The sequence below is a fragment of the Lissotriton helveticus genome, chromosome 1_1 (assembly GCF_964261635.1).
Source record: "Lissotriton helveticus chromosome 1_1, aLisHel1.1, whole genome shotgun sequence".
NCBI lineage: Eukaryota > Metazoa > Chordata > Amphibia > Caudata > Salamandridae > Lissotriton > Lissotriton helveticus.
Genome location: NC_136057.1, coordinates 832,609,678 through 832,621,785, shown reverse-complemented (window position 1 = coordinate 832,621,785; position 12,108 = coordinate 832,609,678). Strand labels below are relative to the sequence as shown.

General features: G+C 47.3%; 1 protein-coding gene across 3 annotated transcripts in view; it reads left to right on the top strand.

The window, feature by feature from the left end:
* The window catches only part of NUP37 (nucleoporin 37), a 240,694-nt gene that overhangs the window by 87,356 nt on the left and 141,230 nt on the right, over positions 1-12,108 (top strand). For all 3 annotated transcript variants that reach the window (XM_078674695.1, XM_078674686.1, XM_078674703.1), the window contains exon 4: positions 6,152-6,224. In XM_078674695.1, coding sequence (XP_078530821.1) covers positions 6,152-6,224 — 73 coding nt within the window. The remainder of the gene's footprint in view (positions 1-6,151; positions 6,225-12,108) is intronic.

Genomic DNA, 12,108 nt, shown 5'->3' with positions numbered 1-12,108 from the left:
GGGGAGTTGCTGGCATGTGTGAATGAATAAGAGTGTTGAAACGAAACCTCGGAGCCAAAACCACCGAACTATAGGAAGACAAAGGGCGCATAAAGAATGAGCGCCGGGCAATGAGCTAAAGTGAGTGCACGATTGGAGAGAAAGCGATTCAGAGGCACTGGGGGCCTAGCCGAGGTCCAGGTAACTCCGGGAGCTGAAGCTAGCTGCATCTGTGGTGTGGGTCCACCGGTGGGGGGCAGTCACCCAAACTTTATGGCACTCCCTTTCAGACTGCTGAAAACCGGAGTGAGAGAGGGGAGTCTGGAAACCAGCAAGAACTAGAGGAGTCTGGAAACCAGCAAGAACTAGAGGAGTCTGGAAACCAGCAAGAACTAGAGGAGTCTGGAAACCAGCAAGAACTAGAGGAGTCTGGAAACCAGCAAGAACTAGAGGAGTCTGGAAACCAGCAAGAACTAAAGGAGTCTGGAAGAAACGCAGAGTGGTCGAAGGTGGTGAAGTTAAGAGGAGTCAACAAGATAATAAACAGGGTGGGGTGGGGGGATTGATTACGATTTATAAAGGTTTGAAGAGATGCATCTTGTGTTTCATTCACAACTGAGTTACCACTGACACTGGGGAAGCGGGAGTATGAGTTGAGAGAGGTGCCCCAAGATGGATGAAAGACGCTATTGAGGGATGTTGAGAAACACAATCCACTTGTTCAACACTGGAAATCATCTTTGAAAAATGATGACGGTGCAGTATTAGATTGAACAAATTACACAGTACATTCAATGGTGGTGGAGAGAGCACTCCTTCCACATTTGGTGACCTTGCACGATTCCAAAACCTTTCGGAAGTTCTTACTCCTTAAAGTCAGTTCTGGGATTCACAGTAGAAGCTGGTGCAGCCACGACAATTTTGGAGCTATGCCCTTGTGGATGGAACGAGGCTATACACAGATCCTGGAAGTTAATCTAACAGTCATTTTTGGTGTCCAGGATAACCATTGCGTCAATGGAAACAATGTTCTAGTCCAACCAGCATGCATGGTGTTGGAGGAAGCATGCATGGTGTTGGAGGAAGCATGCCTGGTGTTGGAGGAAGCATGCCTGGTGTTGGAGGAAGCATGCCTGGTGTTGGAGGAAGCATGCATGGTGTTGGAGGAAGCATGCCTGGTGTTGGAGGAAGCATGCCTGGTGTTGGAGGAAGCATGCCTGGTGTTGGAGGAAGCATGCCTGGTGTTGGAGGAAGCATGCCTGGTGTTGGAGGAAGCATGCATGGTGTTGGAGGATTAGGGGACGGTGGCTGTGGAACAACTGTCCCCCCATGTTAACTGAGAAAGAGATGCCTTTCGAGCTGTTGTATGACTGCTTCTCTTGGAAGAGGACGGTTGTGACGTGACATCCCCGCCCAGGCTGAGTGCTCTGGGAATGTTTGACTAAAGGTTGACTGTTAAAAATAAAAAGGTTGGAATGGTGGTAGGCTTGAAATTCAGATGGGTATTATGTGGCATAACAGTAAAATAAATGAATTTCCTGTCTCGGATGTCTGATGGTTAATTGCAGAGTGTGAGAGTGGTAATTAGTAAGGTGGGGCTACGAATTCACCTTTAAAAAAAGTTTATGAACCCTTTCCTTTTGAGGTTTACTCTTTTAAGGTGTAACTCTTGAATGAGCATAGTGTTGGATGTCGCCCAACATGAATATTGTAATTTGAATTGTATAGTGTACTTCACTGTAAATGAATATTTAAAAAAAAAGTGGAAATTATATGGCCCCACACAGACGGAAGCAGAGGCTAGAGATGGAAAGATTTCTGTCCTCGCTAACACGAAGACCCAAATGATAAATGAGGAAGCTAAAGTGAAGTGTTACATAGGGTTGCCACGTGGCACACACAGTGATTGGTATTTCACACGTTGTATGGTTATTTATTATGCAGAACTAGTCTCTATAAAGATTAGATCAGAATGAACATGATTATTATAAACAACTCAGTAAATGATTTCCAAATTTAGGGCAAAGGTTAAGAAGGCTCCAATCGTATTTCATCACACACACCCCTCACCTATTAGTCTATTCTTTACTCAATGTGTCTGATTTCAGCCATCCAGCCTTAAATGGATGTATCAGTTCTGCAAGATTTATTATGCCAATCTACACATAATTTCCTTTATGCTGCCAGTCAACAGTCAGAATTTGGACCTTCAGCTTCTCATCGCTACAATCGTTCCATGTGTACCAACGCCTTGTATACCTTTACTGCTAAGGATGTCTTATGAAGCAAGGAGGGCTCACTTGTTCTCTGCTGCTGTTCTGCCACAAAAATGTGCAGATGATGCCGCTCTGCAGAGGCTTGCAGAACCTAATGCTCCTTTTTCGTCTTTCCTTCCAAAGCGTATCTCTGCAAGGCCATCTTCCTTTGCAGCGGAGATTACAACACTCGAACTAGAGTGGTAGGAAGTTTTCCGTCTCTGCCTGGTTAGTTTGAATGGTGTTAGAAAACATGGTGATTAAACAAGCATATGCTAGTGTTAGAAATGGGATTTCAGGTTGACTAGGGCTTGCGCCTAAGCCAGGCAAAAACCACCACTCTTGTCAGGGCAAGGGAGTTACACGCTGAAGATAACCCCTACTCACCCCCTTGGTATCTTGGCTTGAGCCGTCCGGCTTTACCCAGAGGCAATGTGTAAAGCGTTTGAGCAAACACATACACAGCATCTACGTACTTGGCACAGCACAAAAGAAACTCCACACAAGGTTATATAAAAAAAATAACGCATTAGGATCATAATCTCAAATGTGCACGGTGCCACCTGATACTAGTCCATACTTCACAGGGGATTACATACAGGACAGGGCCAATCGGGCCACTGTCAAGACTATAAGAACTGGTAAGTAATGAAACAACCAGTGACTACAGGTAAAATACTGTACTCTGCATTATCATATTAAGCATAAACACATTATGTATTACATTAGGCATAAACACATTATGCATCACATTAGCTCACCATTGCACCCTAGTAGCACTGTCCAGGGGCATACAGCTCATTAGCACCTTCTGGGCATAAATATCACTGTTCACGGGCACAACATGCCACCATGTCCCCAAGAGCCCACCGGCCCACAAGAGGTCTTCACCCTGGCCTCCATGGCTGCCAATGCAGCCACAACAAATGCGCCAGAAAAGAAATGCCCCCATCGGTGGAGAGACTTCCCTCCGTCCCTTTTCCACCAGAAAAAAAAAAATTCTAAAGGGTGGCCGCCCGCTGCTCCGGGGTGTGGCTGCCTCTGTGTAAGCAAGGAGGGGATTCACCACTCGGGACTTGCCCTCACTCCGATGAGTAAACCGGCTCGAAAATCTGTCCGAACCCAGGCACCAACAGGGTACCACGAGGGCACTGCTCAGGAAACTTCCTCAGACCTTGCCCGGTCTCCTTGTTGGGCCCGGTGATCTGCGGGGACCCGCCTCTCCCTCTACCAGGCGAGAGGAGGCTGGAAAGTACGGAAATGGAGTCTGCGAGGCTCCGACTCCTCCTGCTGGACTTTCGCTCGGCAACACGCGGGGTTCTCCTCGTTGTCTTGGGAGCCCTGCCCACCACCAGGCCTCAACTCAACCTTGCCTGACTTCCGCGGGGCTCTCCTCATTCTCCTGAGAGCCCCACCCGCAACTGGGCAATCCTCGCCTGACTTCCGGTTTCTTCTGAGCCCGGGGTACGGAGCAGAGTCTCCTCCACGTTTTAGCCCCCAGCAATGCAGCCCAACACCAGCTGCGGGGCCATACGCTGCCTGGCACTGGTACAAGGGGGAAGTAGGGCGCTCACCCTGCTCTCGCCTTTGTCAGCATGGGAGGCTTGTTACGCTCCTTGTCTCCCTCTCTGAGACACCACCAGGGGTAGAAAGGGCCCCTCTCACAAAGTTGGGAAATGCAGGACTGGGCAGTGCCCTTAGAGTGCACTTCTTCAGGGCACTTAGTCCAATGTCCTCAGGGGCAGAGCTGGGCACAGGAAAGCCAGCACGTAGGGACCCCCAGAAAGCAGGAGCTGGGTCCCACGGCGGTTCCTCCTGTCGACCAGCAATCCTTTGCCCCAGAGCAGGTACAAGTAAGCACAAGCACTCTTTCCTGGGGTCACAGCCCCAGTACTTTTACCACATTGGTCTTTGTTCTACCCTGGCACAGGTTAGGAGAACCAGTCCCAACTGGTTCTGGGGGTACTGAAGCACTTTGTTTACAGTGCTTCCACCCTCCTAAGTCAGGTTGGGCTCCGTCCTCAGACAGCCCACAGAGGCGCGGAGCCAGCATTGAACCAGGCAGGCATAGACCCACTCAGGGTCAGGGGCTACTCCTCCCACTACTCCAAATGCAGATCTGCCCATTCAGCCTAGCGCTGACTCTCCCTGCCCCTCTGGAGCCACACACCTCACCAGCCCCTGTCACTACAGAGTCAGACATGCAAGACACATCAGGCAGGCACAAATACACATAGCACACAGAAATGTCAACTTCTAAAAGTGCATTTCTAAAATACTGATAATAAATCTGCGCACACCATTACGCAGCATTTATTATTACTGTGCCAAACATACCAAACTTGACCACGCTGCTCCTCTCATATCAGGAATTACCACTGAAACACTTCCTATGAGAGGGCAGCCGCACAGCAGTGAGAAACCAAAATGGCCGTTTGTCACTACCAGGACATGTCACCCACTAAAGGTACATATCCTACCTCTTACCTACAATGCACCCTGCCCAAAGGGCTAGCTAGGGCCTACCCTAAGGGTCCCTGACATGCAGTAAAAGGGGAGTCACGGACTTGGCAACCACTTTGCGTGCCACGTCACATCGGCAGTAAGCTGCGTGCACAGGCCCTGCAATGGCAGAAGCCTGAGACAGGTTTGAAAGGCTACTTTGGTGGGTGGCGCAAGCAGTGCTGCAAGCCGACCGGTAGTATTTCATTTACTGGCCCTCGGTATCTGAGATACCACTTTACAAGGGACTGACAGGCAAATTAAGTACGCCAAACAGGTGTAGACCAATATTACCATGTTTACCACAGAGAGCACTGTACACTGGACAGCAGTGCTAAAGTGCCCAGAGTCCTAAAACCACCAACACCAGGTCATAAAAAAGACCAGCAGGAAGGCAAAAAGTTCACGGATGACCCTGCAAAAAGGGCCTAGTTCCAACAGTTAGAATTACCTTTCAGTTAGTCCACTTTTCCAAGACCTATGCTTATACACATATTCTAACAGTAAATGCTGCCATATATACACGCAGTCGGGCTGTTTTACCTGTACCGTGCTCGGTTATGCGAAAGCCTGCCAAGCCTGACACAGGACTGGAAAATAAACTTAAATCCTCAAGTGTTTCCTTGGCATACAAGAGAGAGAGGACACATGAGCACTTCATGGGACAGTCTTGGTGGGTTATCCGAGTCTTGAATCATCCTCCCATCTGAACACCTGCAGCATGAGTCCTTCAAGCTGCCCGAAGAGCGAAATGACAGTTTTAAGCTTTCCACTACCTCCTTTACCTACATGTGTGACCATCACTAGAAGGTGGAAGAGCTTCTGTGGAGATTAAATCAATTTACAGAGTAGAGCAATAAAGAAGGGTGTTTCAAACCCGACCATACCGTAATAATTGGGAAGAAATATTACACCTACCAAGGCCTACATGAAGTGGAAATATTGAGGTTAAACAGACCTCCAGAGCCAGAATGTCCAGCGTGGAGTGGGGGAAAAACAAAAACTAGAGAGAGAAAAACACACACAAAAGTAATGGTGCCCAGTTATGTATTGAGAGCAACAGCTGAGACCTTTTTTTTCTGCGTGTACATCTCGTGCCCTGGGTAGGACTGCAGTCTACATCCTTTCAATCTTGCCGCTCTTCTCTGAGCTCTACATCCCAAGTTTAGATGAAGGAAGTGGGTGGGTGCACAGACCGCATTGGGCCTGATGTAGGCAGAGAGCCTGAGGTGCAACACCTTGTCCCTCTCGCCTCGCACATTCTAAACTGACAACTTTTAGGTCCTCATACAAAGTCCTCGCACATTAGTAAAAGAGTGATATGGGTGAGAGTGGTGCATGGTGCATCCTATAGCATGCACTGCAGACAGAGTACCAGAGCTACCACTTGTTGATAACAGTTTCTTTTTCTTTAGGTTTTGTACTGCAGCAGCAGATAAAACATTAAGGCTCTTTACATCAGACCTTCATGACAAGAATGAATATAAGGTACGTAAAAGGACATTCAGTTGATGGGGGGGGGGGCATTAAAGTTTCAGTTTCATAAGTAACAATATAACCACAGGCTCTTAAAGTATGTTGGAATGCTGAATCTAACTCTGCAGCATTAGCTCACTGAATTCTATGATTAGGAAAAGGCAAATCATGCAATACTGCATATTCTCCCATAAAACGCAGATTGTGTGGCACATTCTGTGGTATTATCCAGGTATATATTATTAATACAAACATTTCTTCAAAATGGATGCACATGCTTTGTCAAATGGAAGCTTCTCGGACCCTTCCCCTTCCACCCCCCCCCCCCCGTTCTTCAATGATGTGTGGCAAAATAAGCTAAAGTTGCTGGTCACCCCCCAAAATTTGCAGTATATTGGGGGTATGTTGAAAAGTTCCCTGTCACATAAATCCGCCTGTGGTCTGTCCCTGCTGGAGAGTCCGCTGAGTCAGTCTGTGACTTGGCAGCCGCCAGCATCACCCTGCCTAGGAAAAGAATAATGTCTTGGTTAGAGAGTCCAGATTTCAGTTTCAAAGCTCTGCTCTGTCAGGCACCAGGCAACCTGCTTTCCAGCAGAGACTCAGGGCAGCAAAGAAGGATGTGTGTGGAGGCGGGGGGAGTTCCGTAAGATTCACAGGTGTGGGGGGGGGCAAGAGACATGCTGGGTGAGCAGAGGAGTCACAGGAGAGGAGGACAAATGGCAATAGGGGACACAAGGGGATATTGACCGTGTGGAGTGCCAGTGATGGCAAGGTGCAAAGGTCTAAAGGAGACCGCTGGTCCACAGGACACAGGGTGCTGCAGTGGGAAGGTAAATGCAAAAAGAACAATTGATGGACAGATAGCAGAAGAATGTCATACATTCACCCCAGTACAGAGATCTGGGACTAAATCCATCGTTCTTTTGCTCACCATGCCGTTCCAGTATGGACCCAGCCATATGCAAGCAGTCTTGATCCTGCACCCAATGGGAACAGTCCAGGGTCGGACTGGGAACCAAAACTAGCCCTGGCCAAGAGCTCGGCCGGCCCCCTGGGAGCAGCCGAGCTGTTTGACAGGGCCGATTTTGTTACGGGGGCCGATATTGTAGCTATGCTGCAAAAACAGCCCTGTAACTAAAACGGCCCCCACCCTAGCGTCCCACCGGGAAAATGACCAGTGCCTGTAACGGCCAGTCCGGCCCTGAAACAGTCCAGCCGAACTGCCAGGCCTCCCTGGACTGGAAACCAGCATCCAAGGACCGATTTCGGGCTTTCAGCCCTCATCAGCCAGGATAACTTGACTCAAGTGGCATGGAGAGCACGGGACACGCATCTGGCCATACCCCTCCCACTCGGGGTGACAAATGCAAAAAGAACAATTGATGGACAGAATGCAGAACAATGTCATACATTCACACCAGTACAGAATCTGAGCCTAAATCCATAATTATTTTTGCTCACCATGCCATTCCAGTTTGAAGGTAGGCACAATAGAACGGGTCCTGGCAGAGAGGCCGAATCGTGCACATAACTGGAGATCCCTTTGGCAGCCACTTCCTCTCATCTTAAATAGTGAGGCGGGATACAGCCTGTTTGCACAGGAGGGGAGGCTTGTGCATTACTGTGGCATTACCAGGCACGCGACGGAGGAAGTGAACCCCTCTGCTGCCTGTTAACCTGTTGCTCACCCTCTTTCATTCACCGCCGGCAGCACTGAGCCTCATGGGGGGGGAGGAGGGGATGCTATTTTTGCCGGTACGTTTACAAAATTGTGGAATGTTTACGGAAGTGCTTTTTAGTTGTGTTTTGTTTGTGGGGAGAGGGGTTTGTTTAGGGTTTTGTTGGCAAAGAGACAATAGTTAGAAAGTCAGTTGGTGGTGTTCCAACACGCCGAATCCAGACACATCATTTGTCGACCTCTCTGCCAGCAGCTCGACCCACTGAAGGAGCCCAAGTTATGTCCACAGTGCGATGCAAACTTTCTCTTCACAAAAACAAAAGGCTGTCCTACCGCGAAACAGGATTGGCGCCAGCAAACACCTTTACCCAAGTCGGTCTTGGGTCTGCTTCAGAACACTCGCTCTCTGATTAAACATAACACAGAATTTGCAGAGTTGTTGACAGCACACAAAATACATATGGCTTTCGTCAACGAAACATGGGCAGCTAGCACCTCTGATCTCAAACTGTCCTTAGCCATTCCTCAAGGTTTTGTAATAATCAGAAATGATAGACAGGATAAGCGGGGAGGTGGCTTAGCGATCATTATTAAGGATACCATGTCTACAACAAGTTCCCCAGCAGGAAGCAGCACAGACTGCGAATTGCTCTCTTTTAAATCACTTTAAGTGACAACTATACGTTCAATGATACAATACTGTGTAGATCTCCCGGTGTGAAAAGCAAATTTGAAGAAATCATTAGCCCCATCATAGAATCTAGTCCCGTTTTACAGGATTTCTCTCATAGGTGATTTTAATTATCCTCTAGAAAATTCAAAAGACCACTACACAGCTTCGATATTAGAGATGTTGGCCAGCGCCTCGATGGAATAGATGGTCAAGCATCCTGCACATGATGCCGGTCACACAATAGACAGAATTTTTACATCCAATTCCATCTGAAATTATAAGCGGTTCTGCCAATTCCATGGTCAGACCATGAGGCCATCTTGTTCGTAGTAACTACCACACATCATATCCCTTGCCCTCATATTCCCCATAGGATAATTAAAGGACGCAACTGGAGGAATATCGGGCCCCCAGCGGATGCAATCCGCAGTAGCATCTTCAAAACCAAACCTTTTGTCTGAAGTAAACACGGCAACTGGAAGTTTCACCACTTGGGTTGAAACCACAGTAAATATATTAGCTCCGGGGAAAAAAACCTCACTAGCAAGCGTATGAAGAAATCGGAACCCTGGTTCTGTGATGCACAGAAAAGCAAATCTGTAGAAAAATTGAGAGACGTGGAGAAAGAATTGTGCTGAAGCTGAGAGAACTTTATATGCACAGTCCTTGAGCACCTATTAAAAAAAATGGGCTTGGACAAGAAAAGCAGTTTATTTCTCAGAGAAAATATGTCAGGCAGGTAACTCTAGCAAAGTACTCTTTGCAACTTTAAAGAAACTAGTCAAATTACCTGAACCATTAAAAGAGGACAGCAGTGTGACATTCTGCAAACAACTTGCAGGGTTTTTTTAAGGACAAAGTGCAATCCATTTTTGATTCCCTCACAGATAAGGGCACTGACCGCCCAGTTGACACCCCCACTACAACTCCTCCGTGCTCTGTCAATGTTATGGATTCCTTCATTTAACCGAAATCAGAACAGATCTCGTAGGTAGTCAGATCAACAAAATCCAGAGCACCCGCAGACCCATGCCCTCCAAAAATATTTCAAATGGCACCCGATAGTATTAGCGAGCAACTCCGTATACTCTTTAAGAAGATTACTAGTTCAGGCATCTTCCATTTTTCCTCTACTAAACAAACCCAATCTAGATCCCAGCGAACACAGCAACTATAGACCTATCGCAAGGATTCCTGTCCCGGCTAAGGTTTTGGAAAAAATTCTAAACTTTCAACTCGCTGCCTTCGTGTCCTCGGAAGACCTGTTGGATTCCTCACAATATGGTTTCCGACAAGGCCACAGCACGGCGTCTGCCTTGGTTATGGCAGCAGAGGAGCTCCAGACAATGTTGGACACGGGTGCAAGGGCTGCCCTGATCCTTTTGGATCTATCGGCGGCTTTTGACATCGTGAACCATGACATTCTTATCAGAAGGCTCCAAGAGGTAGGAGTCAATAATTCTGCTCTAAATTTGATCAAATCTTATCTGAACAATAGGTTTCAATATGTTCATATTGGTGACTCTTGCTCAGAGCAGTACACACTTCCATGTGGGGTGCCGCAGGGCTCCTCACTGAGCCCCACTTTGTCCAACGTATATGTTAGCCCCTTAGCTGACATCATCAGGCAGTTTGGCTTTTCGTTGGTTTCCTGCGCAGACAACACTCAAATAGTGGTGTCCATCTCAAGCAACTCGGAGGAAACTGCTGATCGTTTTAGCCAATGTAAGTCCCACGTAGACCAATGGATGAGTGCAAACTGCCTAAAGCTCAATGGAAGCAAAACCGAGGTTCTCCTGTTGGGATCTGACACCTCCTTTTGGTCTCAGAACTGGTGGCCTCCGGGTATGGGAACTCTTGCTGCCCCAGTTCATAAGGTGAAGAATCTGGGCATCCTCTTTATTTATTATTTATTTATTTATTCAAAGTTTTATATAGCGCGAACAAGATCCTTACAGATATCCGAGCGCTTCACAGGGACAGGGGTAGGGGCAGCAGGAATGAACAGAGATAATGGGAGCAATATAATAGTCACTAACATAATAGGATAACCGTAACGTACAGAAAACATATCAATATACAATCAGGTAAACAAGTAATATAAGACGGCACAAGTCATTGATCCCACTACAGAAGGGTTCAGGTAAACCTTGGATGTGTGGATGGCTTATACCAATTTCTTAGGATAGAGAGAACACTGGGTGGGGGCATCGGGAGGGTGATTCAATAAACCAAAGTGTATCATATATTGGTCGGTAGTAAGAGAGTAGCGTAGTAATGTCACCATCAAGTAGGAGTATAGTGCCAAAGGACAAGGTGATCAGTGATACAAAGCGATGCAGAGTCTCTGATCCAGCACCTATAAAGTTCAGGAGATCTTGGCCAGAAGGATGGTTTTCACCTCTTTCTTGAAGAGTGCAGTGGAGGAGATAAGCCTGGTTTTAGGAGGGAGCGCATTCCAGATCCTGGGTGCCATTCCTGAGAAGGAGCGTTTGTATGTTTTTTCTTTCCGGAATCTACGAGGTTTCAGGAGTAGATTTTTTGTACTTCTATTGGATCTCGAACCTCCTGATATAGACAACTTTTGAGCGAGGTAGTTGGGTGCATTGTGGTGCACGGCCGAGTGTGTCATAACTGCAATTTTTAGCTGTATTCTGGCTTCAAAAGGCAGCCATTTTAGAGACTTTAAGTCTGGGGATATATGCAAATGTTTTCTTGAGCCAGTAATGAGTCTCGCGGCAGCGTTCAGGGAGGCTCTTAGGGGTGCTGTTGTGGATAGCGGGAGTCCGCTGAGGGCCACAATTCCGTAGTCTATGCGAGGGATGACTAAAGCTTGTACAGTAGTTTGGAAGTCTTTGGCAGGGAGGAAGGGTTTAAGTTTCCTCAGTGTGTGATCATCCAAAAGCATTGTGCTGTTCATCTTGACAATTACAGAGAAGGCCTCTCCTCTTTGATGATAGACTATTTTTCCAACATCAGTTCAGCAAGGTAGCATCTCTAGTCTAACACCGAAGTCAATCCGGAAGGTGCGCACCTTTATTCCCCCCGAAGCTGTAAAAACACTGGTGACGGTTCTAGCCATGGCCAGAATGGATTACGGGAAGGCCTTATATCTGGGCCTGCAGAAACAGCACACGCTCCAACTCCAGCGGGTGCCGAAGGCAGCCGCCAGAATGTTGCTGGATATCCCCAAATTCCATTAAATTTCCGAAGGCTTACAAAAACTCCACTGGCCTCCCGGTAAAAAAGAGGATAGCATTTAAATCCTTATGTCCAGCGTACAAAGCTATGCATGGAACAGGACCTGTGTTCCTGAAACATCTCACCTGGTGTCAGCCATGCAGAAAACTACGTGCAGCTCCGAGCAAACTCCTCCAGATACCCAAATTTAAGAAAGTTCGATGGGAAGGAAGTAGTTTTATCCTGAGCACAGTGAAATTGTGGAACACGCTTCCATTAGATATTACAAATTGCCCATCGCTACTTTCCTTTAGAAAATTACTAAAAACGTGGCTATTCTCAAACTAATTCTTACCTTTTTCCAC